This window comes from Propithecus coquereli, unplaced genomic scaffold (genome assembly GCF_000956105.1).
Source record: "Propithecus coquereli isolate 6110/MARCELLA unplaced genomic scaffold, Pcoq_1.0 Scaffold557, whole genome shotgun sequence".
In the NCBI taxonomy this organism is placed as follows: domain Eukaryota; kingdom Metazoa; phylum Chordata; class Mammalia; order Primates; family Indriidae; genus Propithecus; species Propithecus coquereli.
Window position 1 is genome coordinate 596671 of NW_012151474.1, and position 23166 is coordinate 619836.

Sequence of the window (23166 nt, forward strand, 5' to 3'; positions counted from 1 at the left end):
CATAATATGACAAGGTCCAGTCTAGCACTCTTTAAGGCAAAGTTGTGTCGTTCTCACTGTTTTGACATTTCGTAGTGCTTATGATTCAAGAGACCAATGTAACGTTCCCCTCAACGGCTGCTGTATTTCGCGTCACCATTAATACTGTGCACCGGGAATGGAGAGAACAGAGGTCTGTCACTTCTGCATTGCATAGAAATAAAACTCCACTAAAACAAAACTAGAAACTCTACTGAAAAGCCTTCCATAAGGAAACGTAACGACGCTCCCATTTGTTTCCATTACGTCAGGAAACTGACCTCGAGGTCTGCAGCCTCCCTCGCAAGGCCTCACGTTCTAGGGCGTTCTTTTGATTGATACCAATTTTCCATGAGGCTGATTGTCCCATTTTAAGAATGGTCTGAATATTGTAATTTTTTAAAAAGTAAATATTCAACTGGAAAGTCCCTGGCAAGACCTTACCGATCAATATTTTAATATTGAAGGCTTTAGCATTTTAAATAATATTACTTGAGCAGAAAATTCCCTTTAACCTTGAAGATTTAAGTCCCTAAATTTCAGATGAAAATGCTTTCATTTCAGTGGCTGAAATTTAGAGACCGACAGTGAAGACTTTTATTTCCTACCTTACAAAAACGAGACTTGCACAGATCTCGTAGCTGTCTCCTGTGTGTGGCCTCTTCCAGAGTCCTACCACTTTCCACTGAAGACTTCCAGGTGATTTTTAACGGAATTGACTGTCAATACACAGCCTGATACAAAAGAAGCGACAGGAGAAAATTCCCGATCTTTTGCTCATAAATGAGAGGACTGTATTACTGCTGAAATGTCTGTCTCAGGCGTGAATCCATGAGCAGTGAGCCTTGGGGCTGGGGGTTCTTGGGGAGCTCGTGTGACATAAAGCGACTTGCAGACTCTGCCGTCATGTGCGGCATCCCTCACAGCCAAGTCACAGCCGCGCCGTCACCCTGTCCCTGCGAGAGTTCGTTCTTAGTGGAAGGTATCAGGGCTCAAAGACACTGAACGGCTGGGAAGGAAGGTATTCTCAAAGCTTTGACGGCTATGGATTCTCTGGGACTTGGACCCTTAGAAATTAAGTTGTTGCGAGTAAACTATTTCTATTTAATAGTGTAGTTTTAATTTATTTGCAGAAAAAAATTAAAAACCTGGAACCGCTATTAAGTGTCTGCAGGAGGGAAGGAAGTGCTAAAATCTCTGTCGTGTACTAAGTCGAGTAGCCTGCTGGTGCCGACTCTGTATGCGGATCATTTGAGTCTCTTGCACTGACTGGTCTCAGGGGAGTCTGTCTCCCAGAACTGCAGAGATTTGTATCAGGTTACATTCTTCTGTAGTGCAATCCTTAAAAATCCCAGAGATTAGTGCCTAATCACTTTAGGAAAAAAACAAAACAAAACAACGTCGACATTTTCCCTAACCCAGGGGTGTCACGAGTCCGACGGGTGGAACTCCACTGGGAGAACTCCCACCTTCAGTTCTCGGTTCAGATCACGTAGCTGCCCGGGAATTACGTGTGAGCCTAGAAGGACCAACGACAGCAATGCTCTTCGGGAGACATGCGGTCTCTGCATCGCGGCCAAAAGCGTAGACGGCCAGTTCCACCACCACGGAGATACCCGCTAGGCCACGTCCTGACATCAAGCTCCAATCTAGGGTTTTGGCAATAAAATTGAGTTTGATGTACTTCTATGCTAGGTTTTCTATCCAGTCTAGGAAAGTAAAGCACCTTTGGATTAAAAATATTAAGCTCAACAGCAACTAGACGTCTCAGTTTTGTATTTAATTTTCCTTATGTCTCCATGGCTTAGTAATGTTCTGCTGCCAGAGAAAAGTATCAGTCTGTGGAGTCCAGACCTTCTGCTGGGGGAGCATATTTCAACCTAAAAGTACCTAGAGAGGAGGGAAAAAGAGATCAAACATGATTCGCTGTAGAGTCACCACAAGCCACCAATCTGCCGACTGGTCAGGATTCTGGTGCTGGAAACCTAGACCCCCTGGTCTAGCCACGCCCACCTCCTCTAGCCACGCCCACCTCCTTCCCCTCCCCCCACTGGACGTTATTTTGTAAGTTTATAAAATTGGACCGGGTGGACTGACTCGAGGGAAGTTACCCATCCGTTTCTTTACTCTGCAGGAGCTTTCTCTGGGAGTCAGGCATGCACGGTGGGCGGGCGCCAAGGGGTGAGGGCAGGCACTCCCGGGCTGGCACCCTGCGCCTTAGGAGGTGCGACCGCGCTCTGAAGGGAGGGGCCCCCAGAGACACGGACTGTCGCCCCACCCCACAGTCAGACCTACTGAGTCACAAAGTGTGTGTCCCTATGAACTCTCCAGGGGCATGGGCAGGTCTGGGGAGCACAGATCTGCTGCGACCCTCAGAAGTTACGGGAGGTCTACAGAGACCCCAGGCTGCACCGGGAACAGCCAGCGTCAGACCAGCCTTCTCAACCCCGTTTAATCTTTCCAGAACAAACAGCGAGAATAAGCTATTGTGAAAAGTACAGCAGATACACGCCTGAATGTGGCTAAGGTAAAGGAGTCAAAAAAGAGAGTGGAAGGAAATAAACGAAGAGAGGAGGGACTGCCACGCCACAGCCTGAGCGCCCACCGCGGCCCCGGGGTGGCACCGAACCCCTCACACTTGCTGCTCTGGGCACGGGCAAGCCCGGACAGAGCCTGCGCTCTGTGCTCACCAGCTACTCGCCTTCTAGAATAAGGAGTTGCCTGATACCATAAAGACAGTCTCAGAACCAACAGTAACCCTTCTGGGGACTTTACGGCTTAGCTGTAAGATTCCCACGCTGCTCAGAGTATTTGGAAGATTATTAATTGCTTTAAAAAGAAAAAAACCATACTATTATTTTCATTAGAACCAAGCATGTGCATGTATTCTCCTGTGGGAGCCCAGCTGGGCGCGGTGCCTGCCAGGCAGGGCCCGCAGGACCCGGCCGCCGCGAGCGGTTACCTTGCCGGTTGAAGTCCATGGACGGCTGCTTGCAGTCCTGAGCGCGGTGACCGGTGGCCCCACAGTTGTAACAAGACAGGTTCCCACTCTTTTTGTGACTGGAGCCGTTGCTACCGCCCACCAATCCTTGGGCCTGGTACACCCCTGCCGTCCCCGCCATGAAGCTCGGCATCGGTGGCACCGCGAACGTGGACTGCCCGCCCAGGACGGGCTCCGGGGTCCCGCTGCCGCTGTAGGGGGCGTGCACGACGGGGAAGGTGGAGCCGCCGCCATACTGCTGGGCGCTGACGTAGCTGGGGTTGAAGGACAGGAATGAGATGGGGAACATGGACGGCCCGGAGAACGGGTGCTGGAAGTAGTTGGCGTAGCTGACGGTCAGGCCGCCGGAGCCGCAGCTGCCGCTGCAGCCGCAGGACGTGCACACGATGCAGCCGGGCGGGGGCGGCGCGGGCTGCTGATGGTGGTGGTGGTGGTGGTGGCTCGGGTTCGAGGCAGGAATGTTTCCTGTGGAGCTGCTGCCACCACTGCTGCTGTAGAAACTGCTTTCAGGGACGGAGGACAGTGCGGGGCTGGAGCTGGGGGCCGGGCAGCTGGGCAGCGAGGCCATGTTTGCGAAGGACGTGGAGGGGTGGCTGCTGGGAGAGGCAGTGTTGCTGTTTGCGCAGAAGCCGCCCTGCAGGGCGCCCACTGGCATGCTCATCGCGGAGAAGGCAACTTTGGTGTTGGCTGTGTACAGAGCAGTCCGGGGGTTGATTATTGCCGGGGGCACGCTGATCTGCACGTTATTAGGGCAGGACGTCTGCCCAGAAATGGCAGACTCCGCAGGAACCGAGGACGACAGCAGCAGTTTGATGGGAGGCCGGGCCGCGTGGAGGACCGTGCTGGGCGTCCCCGGGGCGGCCGTGCTGGTCTCCACCACCAGGGCCGGCTGCTGCGCCGACTTCAGTACCCTGTCCAGTGTGGACGCGTGCACGACTTTGGCTCGGGGACCAAAGGAGACCGTGGGTGACATGGAACTGCTCTCCGAGAGCCCGGAGAGCACCTGCACGGGCTGGTGGGGCGCGGGCGGGGGCAGCGCGTCCACCATGGCACCGCCGAAGCTCTTGTCCACCTTCACGCTGCTCCTCGGGCCAGACCCCTTGTTCCTGTCTTCTAGAGACAAAAGCGAGTGCACTGAGGACGAGAGCAGCTTCATGTCCGCGTTTCCTCTTTCCGACTTGTGCACGGAATTCAGCATCCGGATGGGCGCGACGTGCGAGGCCGCGCTCATCATCTGCGGGGGCAGGGCGTGGTGGCCCGCGGGCGCCGAGCCGGCCTCGTTCTGCACAGGGAGGACCTGGGCCGTGGGCCGGGCGGAACTCGGCGTGAAGTGGTTCAGCAGCATCACGGGCTTCTCCTTCTCGGGACCCTCCAGGTGAATCTCCACACCTAGAGGCGGAAACAGAGCGGTCAGCACCGTCTCACGCCCGGGCCGGGCCAGCACCACGCGCCACGCCGGCGCCCTTACGTCTGTCGTTCTCCTCGGCGCTGTCGGAGCTCTCCTCGCGGGCCTGCACCCCCATGGGGCTGGAGGAGGAGCTGGAGTACTCCGAGGAGCTGCCTTCCCGGGGTAGCTGGTGAGGAGGCTGCTCCACTTCCACCCGCAGCTCTGCGGAGAGGGACAGGCGAGGGGCCGTCGGCCAGTGTCCCCCGGCTCAGCCGCCACCTGCCCCGTGCACACGGACCGCACCATCAGCCCTGAGGAGCCAGGTGCTAGTCTGGGGGCAGACGGGCTCTGAGCGTCAGGAAACAGCCGCCCGTCCCGGACACACAGGGTGAGGGAGCGGAGACTCGGACGGGCGCTGCCCCACCCGACACCAGGAACACGAAGATCCCCTGAACACGTGCCCTTTTAATCCCCATTGCACACGCGTGACTCGCCCACAGACACGGAGAGACACCCCGGTTTACGAGGCTGGCCGAGTGACGTCTCTGGGTCACTGTGGTCAAGTGGTCAAGTGGCTGAGGATGACACGGGAGGGCTTTCTCCCCGTTCCTCCTGGGGTTTCTGTGATGAAGAAAGGCCCGGCCGCCCCGAAAGGACAGAGCCACTGTCACCACGTCCCGGCCCTTCCTCAGAGGAGGGGAGAAGGAAGGAAAGGAAGGAAAAGAAGGAAAAGGGGGTGTGGATAAAAGGGCACGCCACGGGGACCGAGTCCCCGAGATCAGGGGGTCGATGGAGAACCAGCTGCCTCCGGGAGGCGGGCGCTGACCTCAACCTGACCCCTGAGCACCAATCCCGGGAAGAGAGCGTCTCCTCTCGCGTCCGCTCGCCTCCTCGCGCTCGCTCACCCGGTGGTTTCTAGACATAACCATTTTGCCCAAACAACTTCAGACAAGTGACCGGCCTCCAGCTCTAACCCACCGTCCCATCTACTTTCCTACAGCAGAGACTATCAAAGTTAAAATAAAGAAAAATAAGTATAAAGATTACAAAATGTAAATGGCAAACGAATGTGACCTGAGGTCTAATTATCATCAAAAAAACGCACTGCAGGCCCGTGTGAGAGCTTCCCCACCTGCAGCATGGCTGCCCCGCCCAGCCTGCACGGGTCCGACGTGGCTGGTGGGGGGCACGCGAGCCACACCGCTGCTGGTGACCAAGGACGGGGCCGAGGGGTTCAGGCACCGTCTCTCTGACTTCTCCCTGTGAACAGAGCAGCACAGGAACACGTGAGCGCTCGCGGCTCTCACTGTCTCCCAAACTGTTCAAATCACACGAAGGTGGTTCCCATCAAAACCATCTGAAGGGTGGCAAAGAAGTGATTTGTCAAATTCACTACAAAGGGCTTCTCCTGTCACTCCGAAGCCACACGTGTGGAACGCTAAAAGCATTACTGAAGATTGGAAGAGCGGTAACAAGTAATCCAATCCCCGATATTTAACAAAACTGTACGCCTCAGCACTCGGCAGCACACGAGAAACTAAGAGAAATACAGGTTTCAAAACAATTCCGCACTCACTTTTCCAGCTCCAGCTGAGTCTTGAGTTTTTTCTTTGCTCCCATGGTGAGGGACTCAAACTTATTCAGATCTTCTTCAGTAAGGCTCAAAAACTTGCATGAGAGAAAGAAATGGCAAAGTTACTGAGAAGCAGTCAGGGCTCTGAAAACAGCGTGCACCTGAATTTGAAACATCTACGCCACGCCTGGGAGACGCAAACCGAACCAGTCGTGAGAGACTCGCAAATACTCCGCCCTTCACTCGCTGAACGATTCGGCACCGGCAGTTCAAACTGAGACACCGCGGGTCTGCCTCGGCGTGACCCGGCCGTGCGGAGGGGCACCGCGACCTCCCCCACCCTGCTGGCGCAGCCAGGCAAGCCACCCGCCCCGCGCTGTGCCAGTCCCGGCAGGTGCATGCTACGTGGGCAGGTGACTGAAGAAAACGTCTCGCGCAAGTCACAGTTCACCGCTGCAAAGACGCGGTCCGGGAGAGCGCCCCCTCGCCCAGCACGATGCAGTCCCTCTAGAACCCGCACCCCTGCAGACGGGAGGACAGTCTTCTTACGACGGGCCTCTTTTCAAAAAATTACCAATGTTTTAGGGATGGCAGCAACTTTGTCAGGCAGTGAGAGGTCCGGAAAAATAGACGCCACCCAAACTGAACGGCTGACTATCAGTACCACAGGCTGGTACTGAGCAAACAATGATACTCCAGTTTTCACATCATTCCGTGTTTAGTCGTTTCAACTCACACACTAGAATAAGAAGTTTTAAACTACGATCAAAGTTAGTATAATCTTTTCTTTTCCTTTTTCTTTTTTTTTGGACACAGGGTCTCCCTCTGTCGTCCAGGCTGGAGTGCAGTGGCACAATCCTAGCTCACTACAGCCTCAAACCTCTGGACTCAAGTGATCCTCCTGCCCTAGCCTCCTAACTAGCTGGGACTAGAGGTGCCACCACCACACCCAGCTAAATTTTGCATTTTTTGTAGAGAAGGGGTCTTGCTACATTGCCCAGGCTGGTCTTGAACTCCTGGACTGGAGTGATCCTCCTGCCTCGGCCTCCCAAAGTGCTGGGATTACAGGCGTGAGCCACTGTGCCCAGCCATAAAATCTCTTTTTAAGATTTATAAACCCTAAACAGAGGTATGTAGTAAGCTTGATTTCTAGGTTCAACTGTAGATTTTCGGACAAATGAAATTTTCACATAGATAAAAGCCACCAAGTCATTTTGTCCAGCAGGGGGGGCTCAGAGTTCAAATGCCTCCTACAGGTTCAATTTAGTTTATTAGTGACATCGAGACTTAAATTTCAGATTTTTTTTAACAATGAAAAAACACTCCTCATCAAACTCACTGTTGTAAAGAACGATTTCTAAGGAGGACTGCCTGGACGATGTAAAATCCGTCCGCTCTAGATACGACTTTGAAATCCAGCCAGATCCTCGGACAGCCACGTACGCGGACCAGTGTTTGGGTCCACGTGACACCGGCCTCACTGAGCTTTGGGATATGCAGAAGCTACACCGAACCTGTTCAGAACGGGGGGCTGGCACCAGAGTCCACGACTCCTGTCTCCAGCAGGGCTCTGGGGACAGACTGTCCGTCAGTCGCACAGAGCGTCCACGCCGTGCAGACCTGAGAGGAGCTAGAGAAGCTGTTTAGGACAAACCCGGCTCCGTTCGGCTCCAGCTGCAGGAGGCCCTCACGGTCCACTGCCCCCGTGAGACCAGGCCGTGGGACTTTCCCACCCTTGCTCCTTCCGCTTCACATGTATTTTGGAAACCCAACTCAACTCCTCTAGGAATGAGGTCAGAAGATATATTACTTGACAAAACAACCAAGAGAATTCTATACAGCTCGCTAAGAAACAAACATACCTTCTCCATGGTGAGCTGCTTAAAGACAGGGTAATACTTGTGCAAGCGCAGTTTCCTAAGCCAATCTAAAATTCCGTTTTGCTCCTGGGTCTGCGGGGCCTGCAGGCTGGACGGCATCAGGATGGCAGGCGAGGCGTCCATCTGGGTCCGGTAGGCCAGTGCCGAGCCTGCGCTGCCCGCGTGGGAGCAGTGGGGCAAGGCAGGGGCCGGGCCGGCTGGGTGCTGCACGTGGTGCTGGGCTCCGCTCTGCGAGGACGGGATACCGGCCACACCACACACGGGCCTGCGGGACAGGGGCGGGCGGAGAACAGAAAAACCACAGGCTCTACCACAGATCTGTTAGGTCTTCAGGCGCTGGCCTCCCGCTAGCCCGCAGCACAGCCCACTGCAAACTCTGGACACACCGCAGCTCCTTCCTCCCGCCACCCCTCCTATCATGGCCGCCTGCCTCCGGCTGAGATCTCTGCAGGTGTGTGCCCGTGCACGCGAGTGTGTGGCGTGGATGTGTCCGTGCGTGGGCATGTGTGCATCACACGTGTGTGTACGTTACTTTTTTTATTTTGGAGACAGAGTCTCGCTCTGTCACCCACACTAGAGTGCCGTGGCATCAGCCTAGCTCACAACAACCTCAAACTCCTGGGCTCAACCGATCCTCCTGCCTCAGCCTCCCAAGTAGCTGGGACTACAGGCATGCGCCACCACGCCCAGCTAATTTTTGTTTGTATTTTTAGTTGCTTGGGTAATTTTTTCTATTTTAAGTAGACACAGGGTCTCGCTCTTGCTCAGGCTGGTCTCAAACTCTCGACCTCGAGCAATCCTCGTGCCTCAGCCTCCCAGAGTGCTGGGATTATAGGCGTCAGCACCGCGCCAGGCCTTTTCTGTTATTTCTAAATCACAGGATGATAGTGATACATCAGAAATTAAAACTGACTACTAAATCTTTAATATTCAGATAACTTTTAGAAAAATAAAACCTAGGAGGCACCAACAGCATCGCGCACCCTGCCTTTGCTCCTTCCATCGCAACCCCAAACATATTTACTGAGAGCTTTCAATGGACCAGGCACGGGGGCAGGAAAGTCAGCACCCGCCAAGACCTTGTCACACGACTAGCACTCCACACAGAGCTATCTGAGGTTGTGTCACTGGGATGGCAGTTTTTTCCCTGTAGGCCCCCTCCGCGGTCACCTGTCCATCGAGACAAGCAACTGGCTTCTGAGCGGAGCAGAGCCGCTGTCACCCTAGGGCCGGGAGCTGACAGAGCCCCTCCGACGCCCCAGGGGCACAATCGTGAACTAGCGAGAGCCCAGGGAGCTTAGAAAAGTGACGCAGCTCAGACTCCGGCTTCCGCGCCTGGCGCAGGGCCCGGGAGCTTGAACTCGCAGGGAGTGTCCCTGGAATTCCAATCCCGATGGCTCCGAGCGCCATCTGGGAAATCGTGAATCGGATAATCTCTGCCCGTTCCTCCTCTCAACGCTGTCCAAGGCTAGTTTGAAAGCTGCTTAACTCCAGAACAATGATCTGCTCACAACTGAAAGTAAACCTCGCAAAGCGCCTACTGGGAACAGGCTGGTCGCAGAGAAGATCTCTTACCTTCCAGCCACGCCCATCATGGTACCTACTTTAGAGAGGGAAGGGTTGCCAGGACCTATAAATTCAAAAATAATTATCATAAACATTTCCAGACAACGAAAGCATTTCTATTTTTATTTAGTCGTATTTCATGAACTCACTTGGACTTTGAAGCTGTTGGGAGGGAGACGAAGTGCTGAGAAACTTCTTCACGTGGTCACTTTTTAACACGTGAGAAGGTAACGAAGCCAAGTACCTGAAACTCAAACACAACGGCCTGGTCAGCACGAGGATGGCCTGCCAAAAACTGCTGGTGAGAAAATGCCATTTTCAACCACGAGAAACACGTGTCAGAGAAAGAAAGAACTACATGTGCCACGACCTCACGTTCTTCCTGCTTTAATTTAACGCAACTTTTTTTTTTTTTTTTGAGACAGGGCCTGGCTCTGTCACCCGGGCTAGAGTGCAGTGGCGTCACCATAGCTCATAGCAGCCTCAAACTCCTGGGCTCAAGTGATCCTCCCGCCGCAGCCTCCCGAGTGCTAGGATCACGGGCGTGCGCCGCCGCGCCCGGCCTGACTCAGTTCTTGCTGCGGTTCACCTCGCCTGCGCAAAGCCCCTCCCCGCCCTCCACTTGCAGACCTAGTGCGCCCCGCTACCGTGCGCCGCGCGTGCGGCGACACCACCCAGGGCCCTCTGAGAACCTGTTTTCTAGGCGCTAATTGGAACAGTCTCAATTTTCACTACAGAACAGAAACAATAATCCAATATTATTAACAAAGACTGTCAAAATTACCTTAAATGACGGTGTATACTTTGAAATTCCTTCCCTATTACCTTTAAAATCACCCTTACGTTACTAGGATCTTTCAAATTCTCTGCAACTGATGAAATTCCCTAAAGGTGAAGCAGAGACCCAAACTCAGGTGGCCACGCGTCCCTCAGGAGCCCCTCGGCGGACCAGGACACACTGCGGGGCCCGCCCATCCCCGCCCACGGCCAGGCAGGGCCTCACCTCAGGCCCGCTTCCAGATCCATGTGGTTTCGCTCCACGTAAAACGCATCCGGCCCAGCTAAGCAAGGAATGAGTTTCTCCAAATTCTCTTCAGGGTAGAGCTGAGATAACTGAAAGGCAAGAAAAGCGTAAGATGTATGTCAAAGCCCATTTTATACAAGCACAATTCCTCAACACGAGAACACCCTGAGCAGGTGTTTGACGGCGACACCAGCGGGAGTGACGTCATTCACACCACTCCACCATGCGGGGCTCTGCACCCGCCGAGGACGGAGAAAGCCACGGAGGGCACCGCTCCCAGCACACCGCCAGGCAGCAGCTCCATGATCCATCGGCATGATCTTAGCTCCGCCTGGCCACCACGCGAACCGAATTCCGAACAGGACCCGACCCCAAGGAGACAGTCCTGCCGACAGCACGAGGACAAGGTGGCCGCCACACCGGCAGGTCAGAAGAGGTGGGCTCGGGTGGACGCTGCTCCAGGCCGTGTGGCCAGCGAACCCGCCCTCCTCCCCCAGCTCTCTTTCCCAGGAGGAGCGCCAAGGGCCCCATCGGTGGTGGCCCGAGGACCAGGCGCGAGGCCCTGTGCATCTCCCTGGACCCCTCTCTGAGTCCAAGACGAAAGCCCTCAGCCGTCGGGGGAGGGACAAGAACTGCCCAGAGCCTGAGCGGAAACCCCCCGTTTCTGGGGTGGAGCAGCGACAACGCTTCCCCTCCGCAGGGGCAGGCCCAGGCTCAAGGGCCCTGCCTGGGATGAAGCGAGGCTGGACGGGAGATCGGAGACCCCCCATGTCCCGCACCAGGTAACGAGCAACAGCAGGCCACTCCTGGGAGGGGCGAGAGAGGAGAGGGTGACGCCTCCGTGCCACAGGCGTCCGGGACTGCCGAGAGCTCAGAGTGAGCCAGACCACCGAGAAGACCCCTGGTCAGGTGGCAGCCCTTCACTGCAGGGGCGCACTGAGGGTAACCATGGCAACACCACCCAGAGCCAGCGCCGCCCAGACTGGCCCCGGGGTCCCTTTAAGGGCCTACGAGGAGAGGCGCGACCCTGCCCAGGCACGAGGAGCTCTTCCTCCAGCTCTGATCTTCCAGATGTGACGTCTAACACTCAACCAAAATGTGCAAGACACACAAAAAAATAAAGGGGAGAACCTACTGTCCAGAGACAAAGCAATCATCAGATCCAGACTCAGAAATAGCCCAGACGTTGGAACTATCAGACAGCAACTGTTTAAAATAACTGTCATTCACACATTCACGGACCTAGTTAAAAAGATGACACCATGCAAACAACAAATGGGAGATTTCAGCAGTGATGGAAACTATTACAAGGCATGTTCAATGGGAAAACTAGGGAAAAAAAACAAACTCAAAACAAAATCCCTGGTGCCAGAGATGAGGAGTTCCGCACATCGTCCAGGCTCAGCCTGGGCCACGTGAGGGGAGGAGCGTCGCCGGGTAGAGGACAGGGCGACAGAAATCACCCACGCTGCACACAGAGCAGGAGAGAAAAGCAAGACGTGCAGCAAAGAGCCATGGACAGCACCAGGGGCCTGAGACACATGCAACCGCATCCCAGAGGAAAGAACGGGACAGAAGAAATATTTGAAGAGCTAATGGACAAGCATTTTCCAAAATTAATGGAAAGACAACAAACCAGATACCCAGGAAGGCCACAGACCGAGCGGTGCACACGTCAGCCAGTGTGGTCACCCAGACCAAAGGCCAAGGAAAGGCCGAGTTCTAGCCGGCATTAGCGGAGTCCGGGGAAATTGCTTTTTTCACAGAATGGGAAGCCAGGCGCAGAGGAGAGGGAATTTGGTGATCTAAACATTGGGGAGAGGACAGTAAATTCCCAGGTGGTGTGTGCAAGCCTGGAGGGGTGGCACGTGTTCTCCAAGGCCTGACAGGCCAGAGAGATCAGTGTCGTCAAACGTCCGTGCAGGCCGTGGAGACAGGGCCGTCGGCTGAACGCCCCCTGCAGCAGCGCACCCCGCAGCAGCGCACCCCGCAGACACTTAGACATGTCGACGGCGGTGACGGCTTCGATGCACCACGGTGGCTGAGACGGTGGCTCCCCGCTGCAGCACAGGCCTGCGAACCGTGAAACACGCAAGTGCACACGCAGGTGCGCGTGTACACGGTCACACGCAGGCAGAGAGCTCTGTGTCCAGCAGAGGGACTTTGTTCAAGCGGCATCTGCTGAACCAACGCGTAACACAGACGAGGGGGAATCAGGTGAGTCTCCGCCCGCGCGGCCACCCAAGCGCGCCCCTCCCGTCGCCCGGCCACGGAAAGCTGGGGGGGCGGGGAAGGAAGGAGCGACAGAACAGACAGAAGGGCCATCGGTCACTTGTGCCTGGCGCCCAGGCGGGATCAGGCCTCGCGCAGTGGCCCTGGGACCGCGCGCTACGCCGCGAGGGAGGTGACCCGTTGGAGTCACTCCCCGGTGCTAGTAACCAGCGGGGACGCGGTTCTTTCCACGGCTACGCGAGCCCTTCATCGCCTTACCTTTGAAATAAATTCAGTCACTTCAGAGGAAGATTTGGTTACTGATGTTATTGAAGAATCAGACCACAAGACCTTAAAAACAAATAAACAAACAAGCCTTAAGAACAGACACCACATACTTGATTCACAGCACACGTGTCCGGGCGTTATTCGCTGGCAGGGGTTCGGCGAGCACGCAAGCCCTAGCGTCTCGCACATCTGGTGCACGGGGCATCTGCACGTGCCTTGACTTGTTAGAAAAAGAACGGTCCTATAACACAAGTCTGTTAAGGCACAACTCCTTGTTCTATGCAATTTGAATCAAGCATCACCAAATTACCAAGCACGGGGCCTAACGGTGGCTAAGTTTCAGAGAATCACTGACAACCACAAACCGCCTGCCACGCTCACCCTCCAGCCCACGGACCGTCTGTGGGGCCTGGCGCTCTTCAGAGTCTGCGCCACCAAGACGGCTCTCACCAGATGTGGCCCTTCGACAATGGACTTATTGGCCTCCATAATTTTAAGAAATTTCTTTTCTTTATAAATTCAAACAAAAACATGCTTATGTACGCCAGTGTTCGTCTTTCTCCAGGGAACCTCTGCTCAGGTAAGTCTACGTGACTTCAGATGCAAGATCAACAGGTTCCCAGAAATAAGCCCCTTCATTCAACAGTAAGCGCCCGTGGTGGGTCAGGCGCCGTAGACACACGGACACAACCGGCGCAGTGCCGCTCTCAGGACACCGCATGACTGTGGTGGCAGGACAGGGTGGTGAGTACCAGAGAGAGACTGTCTTCCCTGGGAGGAGGGGCCAGGCAGGAAGAACCCAGGGAAAGTATCCGAGAAAGCTCCCTGGAAGTTCTACGACACCTGGTGTGTCCCAGGCCAGGCACAAGCATATTTTTCCTTCCTGGCACACAGCACAGTGCCCACTGTCATTTCCTGTGTCCCCGAGTGGACTCGGCTCTGGGGCAGGGGCTTATCTTTGCTGGCCCCACAGTGTGCATCCCACAAGTGCTAGCCCAGTGGAGGGGGGAGCACTTGTGCACGTCGGAGGCGTTTGTGTGTGGAGAAAAAGCAAGTAAGCAGCACAGAGGGGGCGGCACGGGACAGACGGAGGTGGGGCCAGAGCAGGAGGGTCCCTACCAGACGCACACTGCACTCTCAAATCTAGAAGAAGCTATCGGAGGACTTCCCATCAGGAAATAAAATGACCAAGTGTATTTTATTTTGCACAAAGAAAGTATCACGTTTACACTGATTTAGAGCAAAGAGAGCCTGGAGATGCGGAACCACCTCTGCCCTCCGCCCCTTCCCTGCCCCTCCAGCCCCCAGGCTGGACCAGCTCAGGCACCCGCCCCGTGTCCCACACCACGGAGCAGTTACTGGCGGGTCAGTGCCATCAGACTCTCACGAAACACGAGCTGACTGAGGGAAGGGACCTCTCTCCCTGATCTCTGAACTACCAGGACTCACTGACACGGCGGACACTGGCGTCCTCTGAACTGACCGCTGCGAGCACGCGCCTTGCCAGCCAAAATCTCCGCACACCTGCGACGAGAATCCCTAACTGCTTCCCTGTCTGAAGCAGTAAAATCTCACTCTCAACACTAAAAAGGAGCTCGGGAGGGGCTCGTAAACACCATCGGCATCTCGGGAAAGGGAAAACTTCCTCCTAAGATGCTGACCCAAAGCACCGCCCACAACGTGCATTTCTTGAAGTAAAATATGCCGTAGAAAACTTCCTTCCTTACAACTCACAAGCCTGTTTCTAGGATGACTCTTTTTTTTTTTTTTTGAGACAGAGTCTCACTCTGTTGCCCTGGCTAGAGTGAGTGCCGTGGCGTCATCCTAGCTCACAGCAACCTCAAACTCCTGGGCTCAAGTGATCCTACTGCCTCAGCCTCCCGAGTAGCTGGGACTACAGGCATGCGCCACCATGCCCGGCTAATTTTTCTATATATTTTTAGTTGGCTGATTAATTTCTTTCTAATTTTAGTAGAGGCAGGGTCTCGCTCTTGCTCAGGCTGGTCTCGAACTCCTGAGCTCAAACAATCCGCCCGCCTTGGCCTCCCAGAGAGCTAGGATTACAGGCGTGAGCCACTGCGCCCGGCCCTAGGATGATCCTTTTCTCTCTTTCTTTCTACATCCACACTGCACGGACGCGTCCTAACCCGACAGAGACAGGAAACGCAACGTGATACAGCACGGCCTGCGCACATTGCTTCGTGCTGAAACAGACAACTTACTTTCCAGCAATTACACACTTCACATAAGCACGCCTGTTCCAGGTTGTGCGCTCCTGGTACGTTTTCGCTTACAGATGGAGCTCACATTCCCATCTGAGGCAGTCACACACACGCGACAGGCGGAACCGCGGCTGGTTTACTCTCAGCTGCGACGCTGGGGTCTGCACCAGACTGCACCCCAATCCCGGCTGCCCGGCCCTCACCTCTGCCTCACCGCCCACGGGCCCCACAGCACTAGAAGAGGGACAGGCCCCTGGAGGGCGTGGAGACGGGACGAGTGGTCTCACACCACAACAACCTGACCCATGCTATAGAGACACGTGTCTAACCAAACCCAAGGTGGCACCAAGTGTCAGCCACTCCATTATTTGACGTGTCACCAGGAAAAGACGTTGCCAATCAGACGGTGGCACAGCATTTTCCTGTGACTCAAAGAGCTACGTAGCCTCATCTGGACGGATTTTAACATAACCTGATCATACCCCAAAAGCAAAACATGCACAGAACACACACATGCTCAGGACGTCATCACATGCAGACTCTGATTCCTACAAGCCGCTTTGCCTCAGCTCCCAACGTCCACGCCGTTCCACGCCGCACCCCTCTGGACCCCCGGTGCAGCAAAGCCTCATTCCGCACCAGGAAGCCGCCCCGCTAGACCGTCCTGGGGCACGTCCTGCCCACACCCCTAAGGGGACAGGCAAAGCCATCGAGCAGAAAAAAGCAGCCCAAAGGAAGCACAGACTCTAAGAAAACTAAAAATAATCATTAATGTTCTTACTGAGCTAAGTGAGAGAAGAAAGCACATCCAAGAACAGCTAAGAAAAAGGAATTGTCAGAAAATAGGGAAGATGTGAGGCGCAGCAGTTTTCGAAGACCTTGTCACTAAGCAAAAAAAAAAAAAAAAAAAAAAAAGGAGGGGGGCATTTCTAGGGAAAACAACGTTGGGCAAGAAAGGGAGAGTCCCAGGAACACGCCAGCTGGCTTGGCCAGAGCTCCTCCACCGGGTCGCGTCCACCGGCCTCGGAGGGAAGGCCAACCGTGCCTGCTGCCGAGGACGCCCTGCAGAACGCCGGTCTCTAAACATGCGCAGATATGCCCGATAGAAACAAAACTCAATTTGTCGCCGGCTGGTCCCTAAAACAATAAACAAAAAACCCAACTCAATTAAAACAAGTTGCCAAGACTAGTCCTTTGCTAATATGCGTAACATATTCAGAGAAGTTAATATTGTTTTGAGATAAAAAAATAAATTCTGAAAGAAAGGATACGACACTAAAATAAAGGTAACGTCTGGGTGATTTTAAGGAAGAATGGTTATAAAAGAGTTGTTTTTTATAACTATTGTTTTATACTATTGTTTTATAATTCTTCTTAGGTCGATACAGCTGTACAGGCGTCACAGGTTATCAGTATTCCCACGGTTGGCGAATCTTTTGATTTTTTTCCTCCTGGTTCATATGTAATAAGAAAACTTTTAATTAAAATTAAGTTTTAGTAATTTCAGTTTCGTAGCAGTGAATGTGGAAGAGCTGGTACACGCGGACATCTCCCACGCAGTCGCGTACGCAGTTTACATTCAGAAGGGGTCTTTCGTTTGTTTCCTGCACACGGATCTGACTCCCGCGGTAACCAGCAGCTGCGATTACAATTTCAGCAGAATCGAAACCGACTCCGTGGAAAAGGACCAGAAACCCAACTCCCACTGCAGTAGACTTGTGCGTCTTGAAATCATCTTTATCCGCTACTTAACATCTTGCTATAACACGGTAACCTCTCATCTGTATCCTAGAAAACAATGACACGTAAGAATTAAAACTAGAAAGAAAGCAGGCTGAGATAATCAGTGCAGCAGGTGGAAGTCATTTATTTCTCCCGGATGAGTGAAGGCTTGCAGAAAAGAAGGTTTCTTTGACTCTTCCCACACTGTTAGCCACAGACTGTCACACCTCACCGAAGTGTGGGAGACACGCCTCAGAAAGCTTTTTTATTGTTCTGGTCACAGTAAAAAATTAATAGCTATTTATTTCCATTTACAAAGGGCAACTGACTTAAAGGAAAATTTAATTTTCATTAGGGTTCTTTGGACAAAAAGAAAATCTGAATCCTAATTTTTTTTTTTTTTTTTTTTTTTTTTTTGAGACAGAGTCTCACTCTGTTGCCCTGGCTAGAGTGAGTGCCGTGGCATCAGCCTAGCTCACAGCAACCTCAAACTCCTGGGCTCAAGCGATCCTCCTGCCTCAGCCTCCCGAGTAGCTGGGACTACAGGCATGCGCCACCATGCCTGGCTAATTTTTCTATATATTTTTAGTTGTCCGATTAATTTCTTTCTATTTTTAGTAGAGACGGGGTCTCGCTCTCGCTCAGGCTGGTTTCGAACTCCTGAGCTCAAACAATCCGCCCGCCTCGGCCTCCCAGAGAGCTAGGATTACAGGCGTGAGCCACCTAAAGTTTTTTTAAAAATGAGTTTTAATAAATTTTAATAGACAATTAACCACATACAGTATACAATTTGATGTTTCAACATTTGTGAACACCCCAGAAGTTTCCTGAAGCTCCCCAGGAAACTCCTGAGCTGCTTTCTGTTGCCATAGATTACTGTGCATTTTCTAGAATTTTACGTAGATGCTCAGAATGGACTTATAACGCGCGGCTTTCTGTTTTGGAAGGACGAGTCTGGCTTCACGCCACACAGCTGAGATCCATCCACACTGCGAGGACATCGACGGTCACTGCACTCCTCTTCGCCGCTAAGCACGGTTCCGAGGGGCGGACACAGGTGCCCAGAGCATCCACCCACCCCTGCGAGTGGGTACTGGTGCTGTCTGCAGTCTCACGGCGTTAACGCACACAGCTGCTCCGAACATCTGTGTGCAAACCTTCTAAAAACACACATGTACTTTCCCCGGGTAAATATCGAGGCATGGAACTGATGGCTCACGGTGTAGGTGTAGGTTTAACTTTTTAAGAAACTGCCAAACCGTCTTCCAAAGCAGTTGCACTATTCCGCGTTCCCACCACTAGATTCCAGGTCCTCCCACCGCCAGCGGGTCTTTTCGTTTTAGCCGTGTGACAGGCACGGGGTCCTCCCCCGAAGCTGTGTGAACCCGTGTTCTCCTAATGATCGGTGATGCCGAACATCTTCTCACATGTGCTTACTCCACACACATTCCTTGGCAAATCACTCAAACCTTTCAGCCATTTTCTATTGGGTTGTTTGCTTATTATTAAGTTCTGAGAGTATTGATATATTTTGAACGTAAACCCCTTCGTCGGCTGTGTGATTTGTTAGTATCTTCTCCTAACCTAGGGCTTGTGTTTTCATTCTCTTCGCAACGCCTTTCAAAGAGCAAGTTTTAAATGTTGATGAAGTCGAATTTATCAATTTTTATGGATTTCTTTGGGCTTTGTTATCTAAGAAACCTTTACCTAGTTTAAAATCACAAAGTGTTCTCCTATGCTTTCTTCTAGAAGTTACATAGCGTTTGGTTTTACATTTAGGTCTATCATCAATTTAGAGTTAATTTTTGTATGAGGGACGCGGTGAGGTCAAGGCTCTTGTGTGCACTCCAGACTGCTTGTTGAAAAGACCAGCCTTTCTCCACTGAACGCCAAACCCTCTCCAAACCTTTGTCAGAAGTCCGCCAACCGTCTGCATTTGAGCCTGAGTCTAGAGTCTCTCCTGTGCCACGCCCCCTTCGGCAACAGCAGGGTCAGGATCCTATACTGAATAAGTCTTGAAATCAAGTAGTGTGAGTCCTCCAACTTTTGTCTTCTTTTCTAAATCGTTTTAATTACTCTAGTTCTTTCCATATAATTTTCAGAATCAACTTGTTGATTTCTAAAATAGAAAAATGCTACCGGGATTTTTTTGGGGGCGTTTTATCATTTAAGATGAGAGAAAGTATGTTTGAAGATATGTTAAATCATCTTCTCGTGCTACCCTTTGGTTTACCTTCTCTGCAGAGCTATGGTCCTAGCACTGCTGGCTGTGAACTGCCGCGGAAAGGGCCTGGGGCCGTCTAACTGGCAGAGGGTCTCACTTCTCCTACCGGACAGGAGACCCCAACCTGCGGTACGTGAATAGTGACGCCATCGGGGTCTTGCAAGTGGCCACGTATTTAAGAGTATAAGGGCACAAGAAACCAGCAATGACCACACGAGTAACAGTTTAAGCCGTGTCAATGAACAGTGTGTTTTGTAACTAATAAGACGCACTTTAACAGATGTTGATATTATAATGACACTCTTCCTTTGTGCCTTGAATCACCACCCCGCGCAACACGTGTCATTTGGGCTGTAAATTCCTGAAGGCGTATCAAGTGAGTGTCCAGAAAGGAAAACGAGCTGGACCGCTGGGTGCTGGCGGATTATCAACTTCCCACACACGGGGACACTGCCAGTTGCCACATTACAGGAAGGCAGCGCTCCAGGCTAATACAGCTTTGTCTGTGAATCCTGCAACACCTGGGTGCCCCCACCTGGAGCAGAGAATGTCTTCAACTGAACACCTAACACTAGACAGGGGTCATGGACGTGTGCACTGCGCAGTGTCTACGCTGGTGCCGCTAGCGCAGCCACGCAGCCCACGGTTCCGGCTGCTGTCGGAGCACTGGGGGCCCCACGTCTGCCTCGCGGCTGCCACTCCCCCCTTGGCCCGATCAGAACACTTTCCTCCAGGCAGAGGCTGCGAGAGGCCAAGGGTGTCTTGTCAAAGCTCGCGTCCTTACAGAAAAGCTGTCGGCAGTCACGTCGTCTGAAGTTACCACATCTCGCGCTGCGCGGCCTTGACTTCCTTGCCGCAAATAACTGGACCAAGGATCAGGAGAAATCAAAGCCAGGCCGAGAGAGCGGGTGAGAGCGAGGCCGGCCCCTCCTGCGACCGCTTCCCGCAGGACACTCTTCTAAGCAAACAGCCCTGCCGGAGCCCACGAGGACCCCCACAAGGAGACTGACAGCGCAACGCAGACGGGAGGGAAGGAGCGCAGCACAGACGACAAGGCTCCAGGGTTCCTGGGGTCGCTGCCGGGCTCCAGGGCACTCAGGTGGCCCGGTGGTGCTGCTCAGCCTCTGCCCTTCCGGCCTCGACAGCCCCAAAGCCTAAGCTCGGTGTCGTCCTTACAGCACGAAAAGACCAATCTGCAGCGTAGTAACTGATTCTCACAGCTCAGTGTCCCCCGAATCAAATGAAGATTTTTATCCTTTTGTGGTAGAAGGACTGAAAGCATTCTGACGTGGCTGCGCTGAGCAATCAGTACACTGCACTCAGTACGTCTACTAGGCACTAACGGAAGCTTCCGCTCCCGAGAACGCTGCGACAGCCTTTGAGGAGCAGTCGGGGCCAAGGAGAGCCCAACAGGTGACAGGGACAGCCTGATCACAGGGCGGGGTCACGGGGACACGGGCAGCCTCTCTCACAGCTAAGTAGGACCAAGAAGCTAAATTCTGGCCAACAAAACACAAGTGCGCATGTCCAGAGGCTGCCTTCAGGAATGTTCCTTAAAAGAAAGATAAAAAGCAACCTTTCTCCTCGTCCCCCAGCATCTTGCTGCCCAGAAGGAAAACGTGAGGACGGAGCCTCGCCAGGGATCCGGAGGCCGAGGGCACATCCTGGGATGTCAGAGCAACGACCCGGAGGGCGCAGCCCTGAGCCTCTGACGGGTGCAGCCGCCGGCCCAGCCCGCGGCCTCCTGTGTGCTCGGGTGTGCGACAGAAAGGAACTCTGTGTGGGTCCCACCACTGCTGCGATGGTCTCCAACCCTCATACCCAGTCTATCTCCATCTTCACGACTCTTCGTTATACCCAACTTTGGTGACCAACTACCAGCACCTGAGCACGTCGGTTTAGAGAACTTTCCCCATGTGACCACGGAGCTTGGTCACCTAGTCTTTGTGGACAATCAACACCCTAGATTCTGGGCTCAGAGCTCCCTTGGCCACCTCGGCTCATTCTCCGGAACCCCCTCCTCCCACTCCCTGGCCACACCCCCGCCAGACAGACCCGAGCTGCCAGGCCAGGCCTGCCCCGCAGAGGCCACACGCGTGCGGAAGGGCAGCCCGCAACCCCGTCCTGGACACGGCCCACCCTGGGCGCCGCCAGCACTGGGGCCGGGCTTCGCAAACAGGCACCGCTTCTATTTAGATAGATAAAGTTCCTATTCGCGGAAATGCTTTCTTCCTATCCCTTAGAGGAGAGAGGGAAAAAAACTTAGCATCTTACCTCAAAGGAACATTCAACATTTCTGTCATTTTTTGTGTGTGACAATCCCTTCAGGTCTATCTTTTCAACACTCACTGTAAAAGTAAAAAAAACAAAAAACAAAAAACAAATTATAAAAATGAAATAAGAGCTTGAAGTACACACATGATTATTTTGCATTTGATATTGTAGCAGTTTCACACGAGGCTGTCAGTGCCCAGGACCGTCTGGTCACACCTGGGGGCTTCACCTGCGTCCCAGACGGCGGGGACGGCCAGCGGCCGTGCACACGGACGGCAAATTGAAACACAAAACAGAAAGTGCAGACAAAAATAAAACCGAACCACAGAGAAGGAAGAGCAGGGAACAGAGCTTGAGCCCGGCGCGGTGTACTCGGAGGCCCGCGAGCACCGGCTCTTGTCACGACTGAGCAACTGCGCAGCTGCCTCTGTCAACCCTCCCAGCAGTAACGACCCCGCTGGAATTTCTGACAAACTATTGCTCAACGTTCTCCACCCTGACGATGTTTCCGCGAGTACAATTGCCCAGAGGGCCTCTCCTGTGCGTCTTCTTGTTGGCAGAGTACGTCCCCCCTCCCTGACAGGCCGGGGCAGCGCAGACCCGAGCGGCAGCTACAGGGGAACCACAGAGCGGACCGCGCAGTCCACGGAGGCACAGGGGACGGGGAGGAGGAGCCCCGCCAGGCTGCCTCGGAGCCAGCGACCTCCTCGTCCCCCGCCTCCGCATACACAGATGCATTTTTTCCTCCTCAAAAATAAGATGACAACACGTTTCAAGCACCATCTCTCTCTCTCGTTATTTTGAGACGGGTCTCCCTGTCCCCCAGGCTGGAGCGCAGTGGTGTGGCCACAGCTCACCGCAGCCTCCTACTCCTGGGCTCAACCTATTCTACCACCTCAGCTTCCCAAAGCCATGGGACAACAGGCAGGAACCAGCACACCCGGCCCTTAAGTACTACTTGTAAACGAGCCCAAATATCTATCCAAGAGCAAATAGTCACTTATCAGACACGCGGTAGTTTCCAGCTCCGCCCACATCAGCTCGTGTGTGTGCTCTGCTGCCGGTCCAAGGCTGACGTTTCTCCAGCGTAACCAGCTCTTCATCTCCCTCCCCAGGGGCACAGTCACATCCTCCACCTCTGCGGACACCAGGAAGGGCCTGTCACAAGGCAGGAGGGCTCCCAACGCGCCACCCACCCTCTGCTGCTGTCCTAGCGGCCATCTGCCGTGCGCCAGGGGATTTCTGCGCGTCTGTAAACCTCACTCTGTCGGATGTGAAAGACTCGATATAGCCAATGTTTGCCAGAGTCTTCTCTGAGGAACACCATTGCTCTCACATGTGGCCACCCCTCAGAAAAATGCATGGTCAAAAGGTTTTCAGGGAAAAAAAAAATATCAGAAACCCCTTCCAATAGACTTTTTTTTCTTTGGAGACAGAGTTTCACTCTGTTGTCTGGGCTAGAGTGCCGTGACGTCACCCTAGCTCACAGCAACCTCAAACTCCTGGGCTCAGGCGATCCTCCTGCCTCAGCCTCCCGAGTAGCTGGGACTACAGGAGCATGCCACTATGCCCGGCTCATTTTTCTACTTTTAGTAGAGACGGGATCTCGCTCTTGCTCAGGCTGATCTTGAACTCCTAAGCTCAAGTGATCCTCCTGCCTCAGCCTCCCCGAGTGCAGGGATTACAGGCGTGAGCCACTGCGCCCGGCCTCTCATATACTGTTAATGTGCATTAGCACATTGAAGGCTCTGAGAAGTCCTATAATAAATAAATCTT

At 53.5% G+C, this 23166-nt stretch overlaps 1 protein-coding gene across 1 annotated transcript in view; it reads right to left on the reverse strand.

Annotated features, from left to right (window-relative positions):
- Positions 1-1121: 1121 nt before the first annotated feature.
- The window catches only part of ZCCHC14 (zinc finger, CCHC domain containing 14), a 52925-nt gene continuing 30880 nt past the window's right edge, over positions 1122-23166 (reverse strand). The window contains exons 3-13 of the mRNA XM_012657695.1: positions 21391-21464; positions 12940-13011; positions 10429-10538; positions 9575-9669; positions 9435-9489; positions 7842-8124; positions 5983-6074; positions 5539-5666; positions 4488-4628; positions 2981-4408; positions 1122-1908 (exon numbers count right to left, since the gene is read on the reverse strand). Coding sequence (XP_012513149.1) covers positions 1853-1908; positions 2981-4408; positions 4488-4628; positions 5539-5666; positions 5983-6074; positions 7842-8124; positions 9435-9489; positions 9575-9669; positions 10429-10451 — 2301 coding nt within the window. The 5' untranslated portion in view covers positions 10452-10538; positions 12940-13011; positions 21391-21464 and the 3' untranslated portion in view covers positions 1122-1852. The remainder of the gene's footprint in view (positions 1909-2980; positions 4409-4487; positions 4629-5538; positions 5667-5982; positions 6075-7841; positions 8125-9434; positions 9490-9574; positions 9670-10428; positions 10539-12939; positions 13012-21390; positions 21465-23166) is intronic.